Below are 17,374 nucleotides of genomic sequence, written 5' to 3' on the forward strand. Positions count from 1 at the left end.
GTAACAAGGCCTGAGTATTTCTGCTCCTGTTATCAGCCGGCTGGAGAGAAAAAGTGGATACATACACAGATTGTGATGAGTTCAACTCAGCTCTAAGGGACCACCCCGGCTTTAATTATACATAGAATACTGTGTTTGTTATTATACAATTATCAAAAGAGGCGTAATTTAATTATGCATGCTACACAGAGTGAGCACAATGGGAAAATGCACGATGGAAAAATGCAGTTTTCTCAAGGTAAAGAAACCATGCAGCTTTTACACATATGTAGGCCTATGTACCACCCCACCGTTCACCCGCTCAATGATTCTGAGAAATGTAAAAACCAGAGATGATTGGAAGATTCTTCTCGGCTGTCTCATTTCTGACATTATTGGTTAATAACTGTCCAGATTTTAAAGATTTGCCCCTGAAAATGTCCCAATTTTTCAGCAGTTTTCAGCATGTATTCTTATTCTTTGGCCTTTATATAACAGTTATTTAATAGGAGAATATAAAATGCAAATCAGTGCACTATTATTACATTCAGTAATACAACATGATGAGAACTAGTGCTCCAAGATCCATCAGACAGTACAGGAGGGACGTGCTTCCATGTATCTTCTCGGCAACAGAGTGTTCATGGAAAATTCTTTGAAATGTTATCTGTTATGTAATAAGGCAGAAAAGCAGCTGCACTGTGGAGTTACAGATCTATCTGACTGTCTCACAGTTTCTTAAGCTAGGTACACACTACACGGTTTTCATCCAATAATCGGCTCAAACAGCCAACATACGACTGCTCTTTCAAAAGTCGGGTCAGAGTGTGTAGTGACACGATGGTCGAAAGTCTGGCCAAATGGACGATTGTCATCTCATTTGGTTGGTCGTACCGTTTAATATTTTCGTTCCAATCTCGTTTCCATTGTGTAGTGTGTATAAACTTCCGACCGATCCACAACAGTGAGTATGAAATTACAGTCATTGCTCATGACAACATGGCTGTAAAAAGTCGCTAAAGGCAGGTTCGCTCTTCCCTTTATCGTCCTAAACAAGGCTAGTGTGTATGCAGTCCATGGACCGAGCGATCGGAACATTGATCGGCATAAAAAGTTGGTGGAAAATTTTGTAGTGTGTACCCAGCTTTACAATCCTGAAAGGGCGGTGGGGAGTAGCATTTATGACAACTCATAATATTAAAAACAAAAGATAAGAAAAAAAAAAAGATAAGAAAATGAAACTGAAGTTTCTTTTTCTCCAACTTTACCTTACACATGAGAATATTAAGCAGTGAATAAAGTTATTCACAAACCTACACAGAAGCTCAGTCCAAAAACAAAAAAAATTGTATAGGTTGAAGTGCAGACTAAACCACACTAAGTAATGAACTGTCTTCGGAGACAAAGGAACAATCTAACTCTATTCCTCCCAACATTTGGGTAGGCAGCAACAAGACAGGGAGAATGAACATGTCACACTCACAATGAGGGTGTGGCCTCACCCCGGAGCTGTGCCTAGTGCTTCTGAAACACATTCATTGCCGGGCGTACTAGCATGCAGGGCATCCATTCTCCACAGCCCTGCCATGCAGTGTAGAGAATACTTCCACATTTTCCCACCAATCTGGACAAAGACAACTTTCCCTCAAATTGGGACTGTGCTGCCTAATTTAGGATGGTTGGGAGGTATGTAAATCTGCTAAACCACACCAAATATAAAAACAAGCTAGATGTATGGACTTCACCTCACATAGAGGGGAGGGGGGTTACACACATCCACAAATAGTTCAGACTTTTAGTTATAGGAGCGCAAACGTTTGCTCTTGACAATGCCAAATACGGATTCCCATGTGGGATATGGAGAGTTCATTTTGCGGGACATAATTATGTAAATGAGCTGGTAGGGGTGGAGCGGGCACAATTTAGGAAAGCTTTCAAAGTAGCATTTTTCTCCCACCAAAAGAACCTGATTGTTCTTACCTGTTCTGGTTATGTATAAGGTTTCATCCTATAATTATAAAGGGACACATTTTGCACCTTCCAGTTGTACTTTAGTGGGAAAAATAAAATTCTAGGTGTACTTAAAGCAATTTAATACAACTATCAAAAACACAAAAGTGATATACGGGCAGCACAGTGGCCTAGTGGTTAGCACTTCTGCCTCACAGCACTGGGGTCATGAGTTCGATTCCCGACCATAACCTTATCTGTGTGGAGTTTCTATGTTCTCCCTGAGTTTGCGTGGGTTTCCTCCGGGTGCTCCGGTTTCCTCCCACACTCCAAAAACATACTGGTAGGTTTAGACTGTAAGCTCCAAAGGGACTGATGTGAATGAGTTCTCTGTACAACGCTGCGGAATTAGTGACGCTATATAAATAAATTATGATGATGATACATGTCATAAACACAGTACAGAGCGAAAAGGTCTAAGCAACTATGTAGCACAAAAGATTGTTCCCGCATCCATCTCACTGGGGGATATAGTAAATGATACCTCATTACCATATATATAGTCCATTAAATGAGTACATATGTACAAACAGATGCGTAAGGTCTTAATAATATTATCCTGTAGTGAAAGGTTAGTGGCCCGATAGGTTAACCACATATATGCACCTACGTCATTTGCCATGATGGTCTGTATTACCTAGAGAGATAAATCCATGATTAACATTCATGCGTCAGCTGCAAATATAAACCAAATGTGCACTCATCAACAACTCACAATCTACCAAAGGTAAAAGCACATACGTGGATTGCTCCGCTACATACGTGTGGATTGCTCCGCTACACAGCCAGACAAGATAAAGCCACCCAGAGTATAATATTAATAACACATACATTGGTCTATAATAACGAGCACACAGTACCGATATAAAGAACAACAATGTTTTACTAATTTGAAGTCATCATTTTTATTAATGACTGTTTTATTTATCTTTTACAACTATGGGCTATTGGGATACTGATCTCATGGACTAAGGATAGGGAAGTACCCCTGAGGATATTCTCCAGATAAGTTTATAACTTTTATACGCAATGTACATGTATTTTTATTACATTAAAGTTAATGGTTTAGTTACTACACTGTATATGCTCCCTTTTCTGTTTTTCTGTTATTGATAATATTTATTTAAAAAAAATAACATTTTTACATATACCGGGTCCATTGTGGTAAATTATTAAAATAAAGATTAAAAAAGTGAAAACAGAAAGTGCTCTGTTTAAAATTATTATTCAACCCCTTGAGTGGGGCGGCTATATGGTCTGATGGGTTGGAATCCTTGTGTATTTAGCTGTAATATACTTAATTATAGTCATACATTTCTCCAAATTGTTATCCCTATATTGTGATGTCCTGTAATCCGGACAGAACACCATGGAGTCTGAATCTCTTGGTTTCCAGTTGTTACAAGAGGCTTTTCCAATTGATTTTTACAAGCAGATCCCATATCAGACAAAAGGGTAGATTTACTAAACCTTTTAAAAAGTAAAAGTGGAGAAGTTGCCCGTAGCAACCAAACAGATTCTAACCATTACTTATCTAGCACATTCTATTAAATGATAGCTAGAATCTGATTGGTTGCTATGAGCAACACCTCCAGTTTTCCTTTTTAGAAGTATCAGTAAATCTAGCCCAAATTATCATCAAGTAACAGATCCATGTGTATGCTTAGCTGTTGTGGAAAATAATGTGTGCAATAAAAACACATTGTCCTGTACCTAGTAAACCTAGAAAAAAATAATACTTAGCCATTGGCTGCCATGGAATCTCTGGATCTCCTGAACATGGATGTCCAGAGTGGGGTGGGAGCGGACATCAAGGTCCATTGGTGGTGAAATGGGGGCAGGACATGACGATTTATAATGGTAGCTGCCATTAAGTGTGATAATAAACATAAGATAATTAGCAATCAAGCACAAAGATATAGTTATTCTTGGTGAGATGGACTTTCGGTAAGAGAAGAGTGTAGATAGAGGATTGAGGTGTACACTGAGGGTGACATAGACAGTAACATAGATAACTGAGGGTGAATAAGGGAATGAGAAATGAGCCTATGGGAATATATCACACAGAATATAGTTAAGATGAAATAAAATATAAAATAAAAAAAAATACTATGTCAAAGATAGTTATATGAGTTTATTACCGATGATAAATATGAATGTAAAAATATACAAGATAGTGAATAATAAAGTAGGAAAAATGTAGAAAAATAGATAAAGAAGGTGTGCACTGTAAAAGTAGAACCCAACACGTTTCACCACCGGAAGTGGCTTCCTCAGTGGATTCAGTGATAATCCTATATTTACACCCTATATTTACACCCTATATTTACACCCTTCTTCAATTCACAGTCCATCTCACCAAGATTTATTATTGTTATTATTTCATTAATTATTAATTACCCTATGTTTATTATCATACCTAATAGCAGTTAATATTATCAATCTTCACTGTCCTGCTCTTGTTTCACCAACCACCAATAGACCCTAAAATCTTCTACCATGAAACTCTGAACATCCATATTTAGGACATCCAGGAATTCATCCCAGAGCTCCACAGCTATAAATGGCTACAAGTCCATCAACCTTCCCCATTTCGTAAAACATTTCCACAGGGTGTGATTTCATAAACCTATTTTTAAGAATATAAATCAAACTTGACCTGCTCTTTACCTTTTACATTGTAGGATTCTCTCCATGATACAGAACATACAAAAATATTATATATTTTTTTCAAGTAAAATAACATGAAGTATATGTTAAATAAAATGTGAAACTACTAATGTTTTTGTAACTTTTTACATGTTTGAGTTTTACATTGAGTATTGACCCCAGTGGCCTTTAAACATCTGCCCAAGCCTGAATATTGTGTTCCAGGATATGGGCAGTTCTGTTCTTTACTGCTAAGTAGAGGTTTTACCCATTGGTTACCCATAGGATACAGGTAGAAGGAAAGAGTTATCATAAAACACATCAACCAGGCAGCGAAGATAGTTTCAGAATCAGTTTAATGAGACAACAAATAATAATAGTCCATACAGGAAATGATAAGCAACTGAGAGTTTCCTCTATCATCTGTCAGTAGTGCTCCCTAGTTTATTGGTCCCGCTTTAGAGTAACATGTACCTGGAGGTGCTCAACGCCAAATGACAATGAATTTTGTTGAAAATAAGCCAATAACAAAGGGTTTCATCCCAAACAAATTTTATTGGTTATATTGTATAATATATATTAATATAACTGTATTTCAATAGAAACACTTCATTTTAGTTGCTCAGTGCCAGGATATATTATGAGTAGATATATAAGCGGAATTAGTGGCACTATATAAATAAATGATGATGATAATGATGATGATGAAGATACAGGGCATAAAGACCTGCCATTCTGGGCAGAGATTTCACCTGGACTGTCATAATATCCTTCTCTTCCCATTGAGTCAAAAATGGACTATAGAAGCTTGGTATGTCCCCTACTGTTTTTGTAGTATCATAATAATCGAAGCTAAGTAAACTTTTCCTTGAACATTCTGAAACGTTTCTCTGACACGCTTGTGACAGGGTGTTTGTCCATCTGTGGTTGCCAGCCTCCCCTGCATAATTTATTTGCCCTTGGCAAGATAGTTCACATAATTTGATCTATACAGATTTTGACATAGCTTTTGTTGCAGTTCAATATAATACGTTAGTACATAAGATAATAAGATTAGGGTAAAATAATGCACATGGGTAAATAACTATCCCAGGAATAAAATGTAGAAGAGGTTATAAATGGAAAATATTTAGGTTATAGTTTTAGTAGAACGCTACAGAAATTAGTATTACTAAGTAAATAGCCTAGGAGGTAAGGTGTGAAAATGTGAAGATGACACAAAACTATGTATTTTCAGTGAGCAGACCATGGGAATCATATTAACTAAACATAAAGAGGATAATTTAGAGATGGTTTTTTTTCATAAAATATGCATTTCCTTAGTGCGTATGTGCACTAAAAATACATACACCTACATGCATATTGATTTATTTATTTTTTACACTTCAATGACTTGGGTCTCCCTACACCTTGAGGGGCAGAATGGGGCCATACTGGGGCAGGCAAACAATGGCTGAGTACATCAAAGGCATGTTAACATAATCGCGATACAATTAAACATGGACACATACCCATATATTTTGGGAGGCGTATCTCTTGCACTATACACAATGATGACGATGACTATCAGCAGCATTATCTATCCACTTCTGATTGGCTGGTTGTGTACTGACCCCCCGCCATCATTAACGCAGCAGTTATATCAAGTTGTGGTCGTCTATTCGCATTACTTACTTTTCCATTTGGACTACTGCAGGAAAGCAGATTACCATTTGATTCTTTAAAAGGGAAAACAATAGATGTTTGCATTTAATTTAATTTGTATTTGCATTTAACTAAATTTTACATTGAAACTGTGGCATGCATTTATAACTGTCAAGAAAATATTCACTTTTATTATATTGTGTACAAATAAGGTAATGTGACTTTAGCCTTTATTACTAAAGCTGTCAAGCCATATCTATGCACATGATGTACACCAAGCACAGATGCTACTGTTTTCTTGAACTGGACCCATATTGAGATGCATTTTACTGAACATGTATGCACGTAAAAATGCAAATGCATCTAACTCTAAATGAGACCCTCAGGGGTTTAATCTCTCCAAATCTTTCCCCGGCACAGTTCTTGAGAATATTAAAATATTGATTTTGGAATGAATCTTAAAGATTAGAAAATAACATGAGTAAGTGTCTTTCAGAAATAAATCTCACATATCCTTGAGACCTTCCGAAGACCTGACATTATTTCATGTGAAATGATTCCACAAGGCTTTGACGAGCCTGGTCTTTGGTTATTTTATACCAATCTACCGGTAGCTCAGCCGCCTTAGCCTGGTATTCTCTTGCAAACTGATCATTAAACTCTTTGAAAATGAATTTCCAGTAGTCGGAGGCATTGATGCTGGCATCAGGCTGAATCATCCAGTCTGGATAAAATGTGCGATAATCTTTATATGGATGAAATTTCCAATCTGTATCTGAGTTCCTGAATGATTTTTCAGTGACAACATCTGTAGAACATAGTGAGGAACATAGAACATTTGTGTTCACAAATCTGTATCTACCTAGACCTTGAGGGCGATGGATAGTAGCAAAGTGCTCTGTATGGTCGGCACATCCTGCCTCACAGGGCACTTTACAGAATGGACACTGCTTCCCGCATCCAATAACCTTCTTAAACAATTCATCCTCAGGTTTCAGGGCCACTTCTGCAAGGACAGACTCTATGCTTAAAGATCTCATTTCTGACATGATGTCATCTCCAGTTTCGGAGAGGAAGGACTCAATGTCAGCAGAAAACTGAGTGACAGATGCAGAATTATGAAAAATTATAACTTTAATATCATCTTGTGAAATTACCAGATCCTTATGTAGCATCTTACAGAAGTTTTTTAGGAATTCTGAAATGTTTGCACTGTCCAGTATTTGGGGGTTTTCTAGAGTTTCTTTTAATTTCTTAATAATGGACAATATGATATTTGATTGTAAAGTTTCAAAATCACTGGATTTTTCATACTTGTCTTTAATGAACTCCAAAATAGACTTCTTGACGAAACGTTCATAGTTATTAATGTATTGTACATACTGGTCAAATGAATTGTCTTCCAGCAGTTTGCAGAGTACATGCCACTGAAAGAAAGAACGACTCATGTATTTCCTGTTGTCACCACTGTTCAGAATTTGGTTCACTATTTCCTTTCCAAGATGACTCCTCAGGTACTCAACTATTGCTGGCTTGAGGCACTTTTCGCAGAAAAGTTTTGCCCTGTTCTTGCATTCATCCTTCTTCTGGAATATACTTCTGAAAATAGAATAATACTGAGATTTTAAGGCCTCTAAACACAAGTATGGGTCATTCATCTGGATAAAATTGTCATGCATTTTCTGAAACTTTGGAGCTGCTCTGCCCAGAAGAAGAAGCTTGAGGTCCAACTCAAAATGATCTGTGGTGTGAAGATTCTTCACATCTTTCTGCCTTATTCTTTCATTGACCATGTTCAGCAACTCTTGACAAAATGTATCATGATAATTTTCTTTCTCCTTAACCTGTTGATCTACATATTGAGAACTTTTCTCTAATAAGCTTTCAGCTATCTGCTCTGTTTTGAAGCAGTATTCATTTTTGTAGAAATCTTTAACATCTGATACTTTGTACCATAATTGGTCTTGACACTTTTTATACCATTCAAGATCAATATACTCATCTTTCAGTTTAAAAGAATCATCTGTAAATTGAGAGATCTGCTTAATTCCGAGCAACTTCTTAGTAATAGCCCCTGACCTGTGGCTCATCTCTTTCCGCAGGTGTTGGAGCATGTTTTGGTCAATATCTTCTTTTGTTATGCAGCTGACCTGAAGGTCTTTTATTGTGTCTGGCCACATGGCCTCAAATTCTTCTTCCAGCTCTTTATCACCAATCTTCTGTGTTTTACATTTGCACAATTCAAGAAGTGAACTCACTTTATCTTCTATCTTCGCAGCATAGCCATCCTTCAACTCTTGTATCTTACACTGCACCTCTTGGATACGAATGGCTTGCTTGCACTTCCCTTTCCATTCTTCACAGAGCTCTGTCTGAAGACTTTTTATACTTTTGAAGAAATCTTCTCTATATCTTTCCACCAGATGTGCATTTTCCAATTTACATTCAAAGTATGTGTTCAATAAATCCTGCATTTGTTTCCCCTCTTTGTTGAGTATTTCAGACATATAATAAGTTATTGCTTTCACTGTCAGTTCTTTTTTATGCGCATTCTTGATAGAGGTCAACGTCTCAGTCATCCAGTTGTATATCTTTTTACGGAAGGTCCATTCCAGCTGTGAATATTTTACTGACACGTGGACATAGGCATCAGCTACCAGACTATTTCTAAAACTGAAGATGAATTTTTCATGTTTCACTGCATTCCATAAACTTTTTACCCACTCGATAAAATCTGGGATATTCTGCGGCTTCTTTTGTTCCTGTTTCATGTACTCAAGCAAATATCTTTTCAGGGAAATAACTTCTTCACTATATCCAGTGTTTATTGGTGACATTGGTGGGACTCCATGCCAAAGGCCAGGAATGTACCATGTGTGTTTATTAAGATCATAAACCATGATATCGCTGAACGTAATCCCCTCCAACTTTTCCATTTTTGCAGCAGTTTTTGTGATTTCGTTCAGATGTTCCAGAAGTTTGTTTCTGTCTCTTATATTCTTAACATGAGCGGACACATCGCTCACGTTGTGATGTATAAATTGACAGTTGGGTTTCTTTCCTATTTTTTTCATACGAAGAAATGCATGAACCACGATCTGTAAAGTATCTTTCATTTCAGATGAATTTTCCATGGATATGTTAATTATAGTGATATCACTCAGACCAACCACTAGTGTTGCCAGCTCATTGTCATGTTCATGACTGTCCTCCAGAGAAGCCAACTCAGGGGCTTTTAACCCTTCAGTATCAATCACAAGAATAAAGTCACAGCCCAGCTCCTCCTGGAAGGTCTCTTTCACTTTAATAAGAGTCATGAAGGCTCCTCGTGTACATCGTCCACTGGCCACAGGGAACTGTAAACCAAACATGGTGTTCAGAAGGGTGGATTTCCCCGTACTCTGCACTCCCAGCACAGTTATTACTCTCATCCTGCAGTGTCCTCCTGTCTTGTTGTCCAGCTCAGTCAGGACATCAGTTATCCACTGCAGGGGGATGTTGGAGACGTCTCCATCAATCAGCTCCAATGGGAACCCATCCAGCAGGAGATCAGCAGCTATTCCTGGGAGGTTACTCAATTTTCCTTCCAGTTCTGTCTGATGCAGTGTAAAAAAATATGCCTCATGCAACTGTCCTAGTTCACGTATGAAATGTTCAATTCCAAGGGAAATATCTGACATTCTCTGATCTATTTGTTTTAAGAAATGTGCATTGGTGGAATGTTTCATGTACTGAGTATGCAATTCTTTCAAGTTTGAATGAGCAATATTATCAAGAAACAACTTCAGCCACTTCAAGAAATAACGTTTCTCAATTTGAGACAGATCAGTTAGTACAGACAGGAATGTTGTCATGTCTCTATGAAGTTCCTTCTGACTCTGCTGTTTACGCAACTCTAAATTTTGTCTTCTTAGTTCTGACCTGTAATTCTCCCCATTAACGTCTCCTTGTTTCCTCATCCTACAAAGTTCTTTTTCGTTTTTAGTGATTTTTTTCCAGATTTCCCCCTGCCGGGTCAATGTTTCTTTCTTATACTGTGTCACATTTGTTATTTTTTGGGTGATTTTCAAGGCAAGCTGCTTGGCCTTCTGGCACTGTTCTGAGCTCTCGTCTAAACGGATCCTAAGTTCATTGGCCACATTCCCAATTTCCTCCAGGGTCACTGATTTGGGAAAAGTCTTTGGTACATTCCTCATTACGTTTTGTATTTGTTTCACCATTTCAGCTTCGTTCATTCTTGAATCTTTCACTAAGACATTATTCTTCTTCAAGTTTAGCAATGTTGATAACGTTTTTAGTGACTCCTTTGTTTCTTTGCTGTCACAGTTGCCATTAGGTGGACAAATAATAAAGTAATAGTTTGGACTGTCTAATTGCGAACTTGCTAACAACCTGCACTGCTTCTCTTGTATGTTTTCCACAAAAATAAAAATAGCGGAAGAAATCTTTGTTAAAAAGCTAAAGTGTGTCTTGTTAGATTCCAGGTCTCCACGTAGATTTATGACTCCAATGGGTTCATGGAAAATATTAGCATTTTCACTCCCTCCTGGAAAGAACCAGGACATTTCCAGCAGACCTTCTGAGATAATTCTGGGACGGTAGCCATGCTCCATGCCCTGGTGCACAAAAAAGTCATGATGATTGTAAGTGGAGCTCAGGACTTTATTGAGGATGTTAGACTTTGATAACCTGCAATTGCCTAATCTCATAAATGAGAAAATAGGCATAGAAATATTCACCAAGCTTTCCTCTATAAATCCTTTAGTACTTTGCAATGAAGGTGGTCTCCACTTCTTCACAATGTCTCGCATGGTCCATAGCAACAGGGTGCACTGCTTGTCATCGACAGCAGGGAGCAGCAGAGGGACAGCAAACTGGCACGTGGACATTTTTGATATAATCTCTTGTTGTAGAAAACTGTCTGAACAATGCAGAAGAACACACAGAACATCTAGAGGGTGCATAGAATGTGACGTAAATGTGGATGTCCTATCAAACGACCCGTGGAGATCATTGTCAACACTAAAGCCACATGTGGCGTCTTCAGAGTGACCCAACAGTGTATTTCGCGCAGTTGCATCAAGTGCAATAATTTTTCTCAGGAAGTGCCATGCAGATGAAGGCGGCACAGAAGGTCCACCCTCATTCTCCTTTGTGATACACAACGCATCTTCTAGAGTGAGCTTGGAGCTCCTGTACTCCTCCTCCAGTTGTAGCTCTGACAGTAGAGCGTCCATTGGTTTTCTATGGCTTAAAAAAATAATAACAACAATTAGTTTCATCATTTATAAATAGCTTTATAGTATTACACCATTGTTACATGTTACATAGCACTAACATATTTCAAAGTGCTGTACAAAACAAGCAGAAGAGTTGGGCATTAATACAAAGCAGTCACACAAGAGTTTGCAGCAGTTATTGCATTAAGTCATTAAAAAAGGATCCTAATAAGAAAGGAAAGTGTTTGTAATTAAAGAAAGTATTTGGTGAATTTAACAGGCTCCATTGTCTCATTTTTCCCCTCCTCTTCCCTACTTTGTCCCCTCCCTTTAGGATGTAAGCTCTCAGGAGCAGGGCCCTCTTTCCTCGTGTTCTCCTTCTACTATTTCCTCATCCTCTGTACCTCTAGGCTGCTCCCCTAGTCCTGTTTTCTTAGCCCAAACCTTCTTCACGTTGGACATTACCATCACTCTTACTCACTGTCCCGTAATTAATCTTTATTACTATGTTATCTATGTATTTTTTTGTTTAATCAGTATGTCTGGTGTTCGTGTTTTGTTTTTTATGTATTATGTAATGTGTTATGGATTGTTGCTGTCTGTTATTGTGTACCACTGTATATACTATGTACGGCACTGCAGACCTGTTGTGCCTCCTTATAAATAAAAGATAATAACAATAAAATGTATTGTAAATTATACTGTTATATTTGTAGCGATCAATGCAATATTCGGTACTAGGGACGGTGTTGTAACACTTATCATATTCAATAATCCAAGAAAAGGATTTTTCACTTTAAGGATTATCTGTGGAATCCCCAATCATGGGAAGAGCTGCTGATGGTGGAGTCACTGGATGGGTTTAAAATTGGATTGGACGGCATTTTCAAAAGCAATTATATTAATACTTAAAGTTTACTGATGGGGCATTGATCCATTGAAAATAATCAAATTGCAGTTCAGTGGGTCTGGAAGAAGTTTCCTCTTATGAGGTTAAATTGTTTTGACTTGGATGAACAAATTTTTAAAGATCCCTGAGTAAATATACGACTATAATATAGACATAGATCCAGATCATAATGGCACAGACAAAAATAACCTAGTTCTGCCAATTAAAATGTGTTATTATGACATAAGTAAGTTTATTAAAGTGTAATTATGTCAAACCTATGAGTTATTTATGTAGTGGGCGAATGAGGATGGATTTAATGACCAGGTACTGGATGGCCCCATCAACGGAGAGATGTGGACACATTTCCTGAGGTTCTAATTTCAATGGAGTTAAGAAACAGACAGATAAATCAACAAATTATGGTATCTTTCTTCTTAAAATATGGTGCCTTCCTAAAGACAATGTCTGGCTTCTCTGGTAAGTAATCATTTAATATATCATCTTTCTGTAATAGATACCAATGTTTTTTGATTATCTGATGTAATTTTTTGGATTGTTCTGAGTATTCCGAAATAAAATATACTTTATTTGAATTGTTGTGAGATGATGGTTTGGTCCTATAATCCAATAAACTCTCTCTGCTAGTGACCTCAACCTTCTTTAAATCTCTCTCTACAAACAATGGGTCGTAGCTTTTAGCAAGAAACCATTGTTTAGTGATAGTCCCTTGCACTCTGTAGTTATCTATAAAGGTACAATTATGTCTGACCCTAGTGAACTGACCTAAAGGGATATTATTGATCCAGTTGGGATGATGGTGACTGTCGGCCAGGATGTAGCTATTAACATCTACGCTCTTCCTATATGTCCTTGTTGCCAGAGTCTGATTAGTAATAAAGATCTCCAGATCCAAGAATTCTACATGTGTCTGACTATAACTGGAGGTGAACCTGAGGCCATCGTCGTTATTGTTCATGTATTGGAGAAACACATGTAAAGTGTTATCAGTACCATCCCAATTGAAGAGAATATCGTCGAAATATCTCTTCTAGAGCTTCAGGTTTGCCCTTAGCTGTGCCACACTCTTGTAAGTAGACTGGTTCTTATCATCTTGTTATTTTTATTGTCCAAGCTATCAACATTCAGTATATTATTTTTGCATTAGATGGTTTTCATTTGCTGCGAGCGCAATTGGGACTTTTTTCATTTGTTGATTTATCTGTTCAAGGAGGGATACCTTGGTCCCACTACTGCTGCAGTTATACTGCCTGGCCTGCTATTAAGTGCAATTTGCATACTTGTCTTAAGAAACAGACAGAACTATGAAATGAGCAGAAAAGACCTTGACATATTATGAAAGCTTTTCGTCCCCTTTTGAACTTGTCTCCATTCTTTCATTTGATTCTCTTTATTTTAACTCTGTTATGGAGAAGGCCTATAGCACAACAGTGGAACATTCGTCAAACCGGGACGGACAAGACGCTGGTGTGGGTGACATTCCTCTATTGATGTATGTTTATGTGTTAGTATATAAAGCCTGTATCAAAGTTAGAGGGAAACACCAGCATTCATGTGTCCTGATTGTGTGTGTCTGGCAGACATAATGGGCCTCCCAATCTCACAAAAACATACTTAGTAACAGTCACAGTTAAATAAATATTTCATATAGTGTTATAAAGCCATTGTTACCCATGACAACAAACAAGAATGAGTATCAATATATAGACAAATATTAGTTCAAAAAATGAATGATCCACTTGTTCAATGAGAGAACCCTGATTCCAGATACAATCTCTATACCAATTCCTCCTCATGGACCCAGTGCTTAAGGAAGAAGTCTAACTTCGAAACGCATTGCAGGGAACATATGGAATTCAGGTTACCTACATTCTACTCATTCGACTCCCTAATGTGTGGCTTGAGATCATGCAATTTAGTTATTTTAATTTACAATAAATCATTTCCACTTTATCTTTTGCTGGCCTGATATTTCAGTCCTGCCAACCTACATCCAGATCAAAGGAACACAAGACCAAAGAGACCAGGTGGGAGGGATAATGTTTTCTAGGCAATGTGAGCTCGTGCTTTACCTGTCACCCTGTGTTAGTTATGCTCCTTCTTGTTTCTCTGCTTGCACATTTTACAGACAAGTCTTGCTGTTGTATTTTTCCCTTGAATAAACAAAAATTATTGATGATATGGATGGGCTACAGGACAGGTCAGTGTGGAAACTACAGTTTAATGTGAAAAAATGCAAAATCATGCAGTAGGGTTTTAAAAAAAACCAAACCTGAATATAGTATAAATGCCACTAATATATTAACCACGGAGGAGTAAAGGGACATAGTAGTAACCCTGTAATGAATAAGGCAAAGTGCACAGTTTCAACTATGCATCATATTTTCTGCCAGACACACACATTGTGCTCTAGCTAAGGGGTTATGTTATGGCAAGACCCATCTGGGCATGCATGTGATTTGGGTGTGAAAGTATGTCTAAAGTAGGCTGAAAAAAAACAAAAATCTGTCACACACAAAATCCTACCACCAAGCCAAAAATTCCCTGCATAAATGTAGCATTATAAAAAAAAACTCTTTAAGAACACAAAGACAGAACATCATTAAATTGGATTTAATATGATACTTATTGAATAAAAATAGTTATAACAAACTGACATACAGAAATAAAAATGCAAGAACTACACTCATATACTTTTTCACATAATTTCTCACTTGAGGGAAGGCTAGATGGTGTCTAATTATGCATAGCCACCCAATAACTGATTCAAGTTACGACTTGAGAGCCATAAAAAGGGAACGAAGGGCGGATTATTTAGGAAAAAAAATTAATTATATTGTTAGCAGTTGTTATTTTAAATTATGATCATATAAATGTTTTATGCGTTCTGATGTGCAATTATTGTACATGCGCATTGTGTATACTCCAGTCTGTCATGTGTGTGTATGTACAGAAAGTACTGTTTATACAGAGCAAATTCAAATCGTGCGGCATCTTCAGGAACACTTTGATTTGAATCCCGGTGGAGCTACGCACAAGTTCTATGCTCTTTATAAACATATAAATTACAGTCAATTTGCGTCCGGACTTGAATCAATCTCATGGTGTTTATTTATGTTTACACATTTTTATCTATTTCCATCAGTTTTATATGGAGACATAATAATATGATATTATTGTTATCGGGTCCGACATATAATTCGTTATATTCAGATTTTTAGTATACGAGCAAATTATTACTTGAGTAAAGTGTGTCAATTATTCTATAAATGACAGTAGTTACATGTAACCCTTTGCTTGCTGCTGTCATTGTAGAAATGCTTTGTTCCCTTTAATAGATATTCTTCCTGTTTTGTCAAAACTTTTTATATCGCTTGATGGTTCTTCTGTGACAACGGGCGTCTCTGAGTAACTAACCCGGGGGAGGTGACAGATAGCAGTCTCTGAAGTATGTCTGTTACCTTCATCAAACGCATTAACCCCTTGTTTGCTTACACAAAGTGATTAGCTGGAAACCATTGTGACTAAGTCAGTTCAGATATTAGGATAGATCATGACAACAGCAATATATTACTTTCATAATTATTATGATTATCTATAATCATGACGGGTCAGTATAGTGATGTGAAGCTGCTTACCTGGATTGTCTGGCTCGCTGATTGCATTTCTTTTATTGTACGAGAAGATTAATGCGATGAAATATCGACTTGTTGTCGTCCTATAAACTGAAAGAGAACACAGACAGCCAAATAAGTTTCACTTTCTCTTCTGCTTGGAAGTGGAACTCCCTCTGCTGGTGGCTTCACATATCACAGCCTTGCACTGTTCTTTATAGCAGTGGCTCTTATACTTAGACAGGTCTAGCAGTTTGAAACTTGCCATCATTTCATATAAATAAACAACAATAGAAATAATTACAGACAATGGGCCTGATTCAAGTCCGAACACAACTTGCACGTTGTCACGAATGCCCAGCCTGTCTCAGATACAGCAATCTGAAACAGTTGGCCGTGACTGGAGTTACCTTGGTCACTTATCAATGAATACACCTTTTCTGCCACCACAAAGGATGTACTATGGAGTCCTTATGTTCACCAAAAAACACTTATTAATATTACACACTTAAATCACATACACATGTAGCAAGAGCCTCACTTGCCTTTGTAAATTCACAAAGAATCACAGAGAATATGCTGGATTAAATGCATTTAATCCGAAAAATGTTTCCAAGGCTTAATTACAAAACAGTTGATAACAAGACATACAAAATAAGTTGCACAAATAAGTTTTAGAAATAAAATAAGAAATAAAACCAAAGTCACTAACTTACTAGTTTAAGACTTGGCGTGAGAGGAGTACACTTTAAGAAGGATGGCACACTTCAACCTAGACACTTAGGTCCTCAAAGAAATGAACAACATTACCAGGTCAGGCAACGGATTTAACTTCTAACACTGTTCTCACCCTCACCTTTGGAACTTAGCTCTTTGTCAGGCAGGTTGATTCCCAGAATGACACTTGGCATTTTAAGTGAGTTATCTATCCCTGAGATATATGTCTGACATCTCAGCTCTCACCTCTGCTCTGCTTGACTGGCCGGACTATTTACACAAATCTGAAGCGTCTCAGAGATGTTATCTGTCTAGCTAGGTTGCTTTCAAAAGACTCTAGATACTTGCATAGGTCACTGGTGTCAGTCAGCAAAGCACACTTTACATTACAAGGTTACGTACAATATATAAACATTGTCATACATGAATATTAAGGGGAAAGTAATAATCAATGATTAGGTGCAATACTTAATCGCCACAAACGTAAATTGCATTTTAAAAAACAGCGCAGGTTCGGTGCGTAGTTCAAACCTCTGACTGTTTCACCTTATCTGGGACCTTTAATGAAGACTGGGGTTCAAGGCCACACAATTTTTCATTTTAAAGTTATAAGAGCCCTGGCCTGGTCCCGG

The 17,374-nt window shown here is 37.4% G+C and overlaps 1 protein-coding gene across 2 annotated transcripts; it reads right to left on the bottom strand.

Moving 5' to 3' along the window:
* Positions 1 to 4,977: 4,977 nt before the first annotated feature.
* On the bottom strand, positions 4,978 to 16,147 carry LOC142097203 (up-regulator of cell proliferation-like). Of its 2 annotated transcripts, none has more exons than XM_075178853.1 (2): positions 16,050 to 16,147; positions 4,978 to 11,532 (listed from the first exon to the last, which is right to left on the bottom strand). In XM_075178853.1, the coding sequence occupies exon 2, from the start codon at positions 11,517 to 11,519 to the stop codon at positions 6,822 to 6,824; it is 4,698 nt and encodes a 1,565-aa protein (XP_075034954.1). In that variant the 5' UTR covers positions 11,520 to 11,532; positions 16,050 to 16,147; the 3' UTR covers positions 4,978 to 6,821. The 2 variants fall into 2 exon arrangements, with proteins under 2 accessions (XP_075034954.1, XP_075034953.1); XM_075178852.1 differs by lacking the exon at positions 16,050 to 16,147 and adding an exon at positions 14,484 to 14,564.
* Positions 16,148 to 17,374: the final 1,227 nt, after the last annotated feature.

Source organism: Mixophyes fleayi, chromosome 7 (assembly GCF_038048845.1).
Source record: "Mixophyes fleayi isolate aMixFle1 chromosome 7, aMixFle1.hap1, whole genome shotgun sequence".
Classification (NCBI taxonomy): domain Eukaryota; kingdom Metazoa; phylum Chordata; class Amphibia; order Anura; family Limnodynastidae; genus Mixophyes; species Mixophyes fleayi.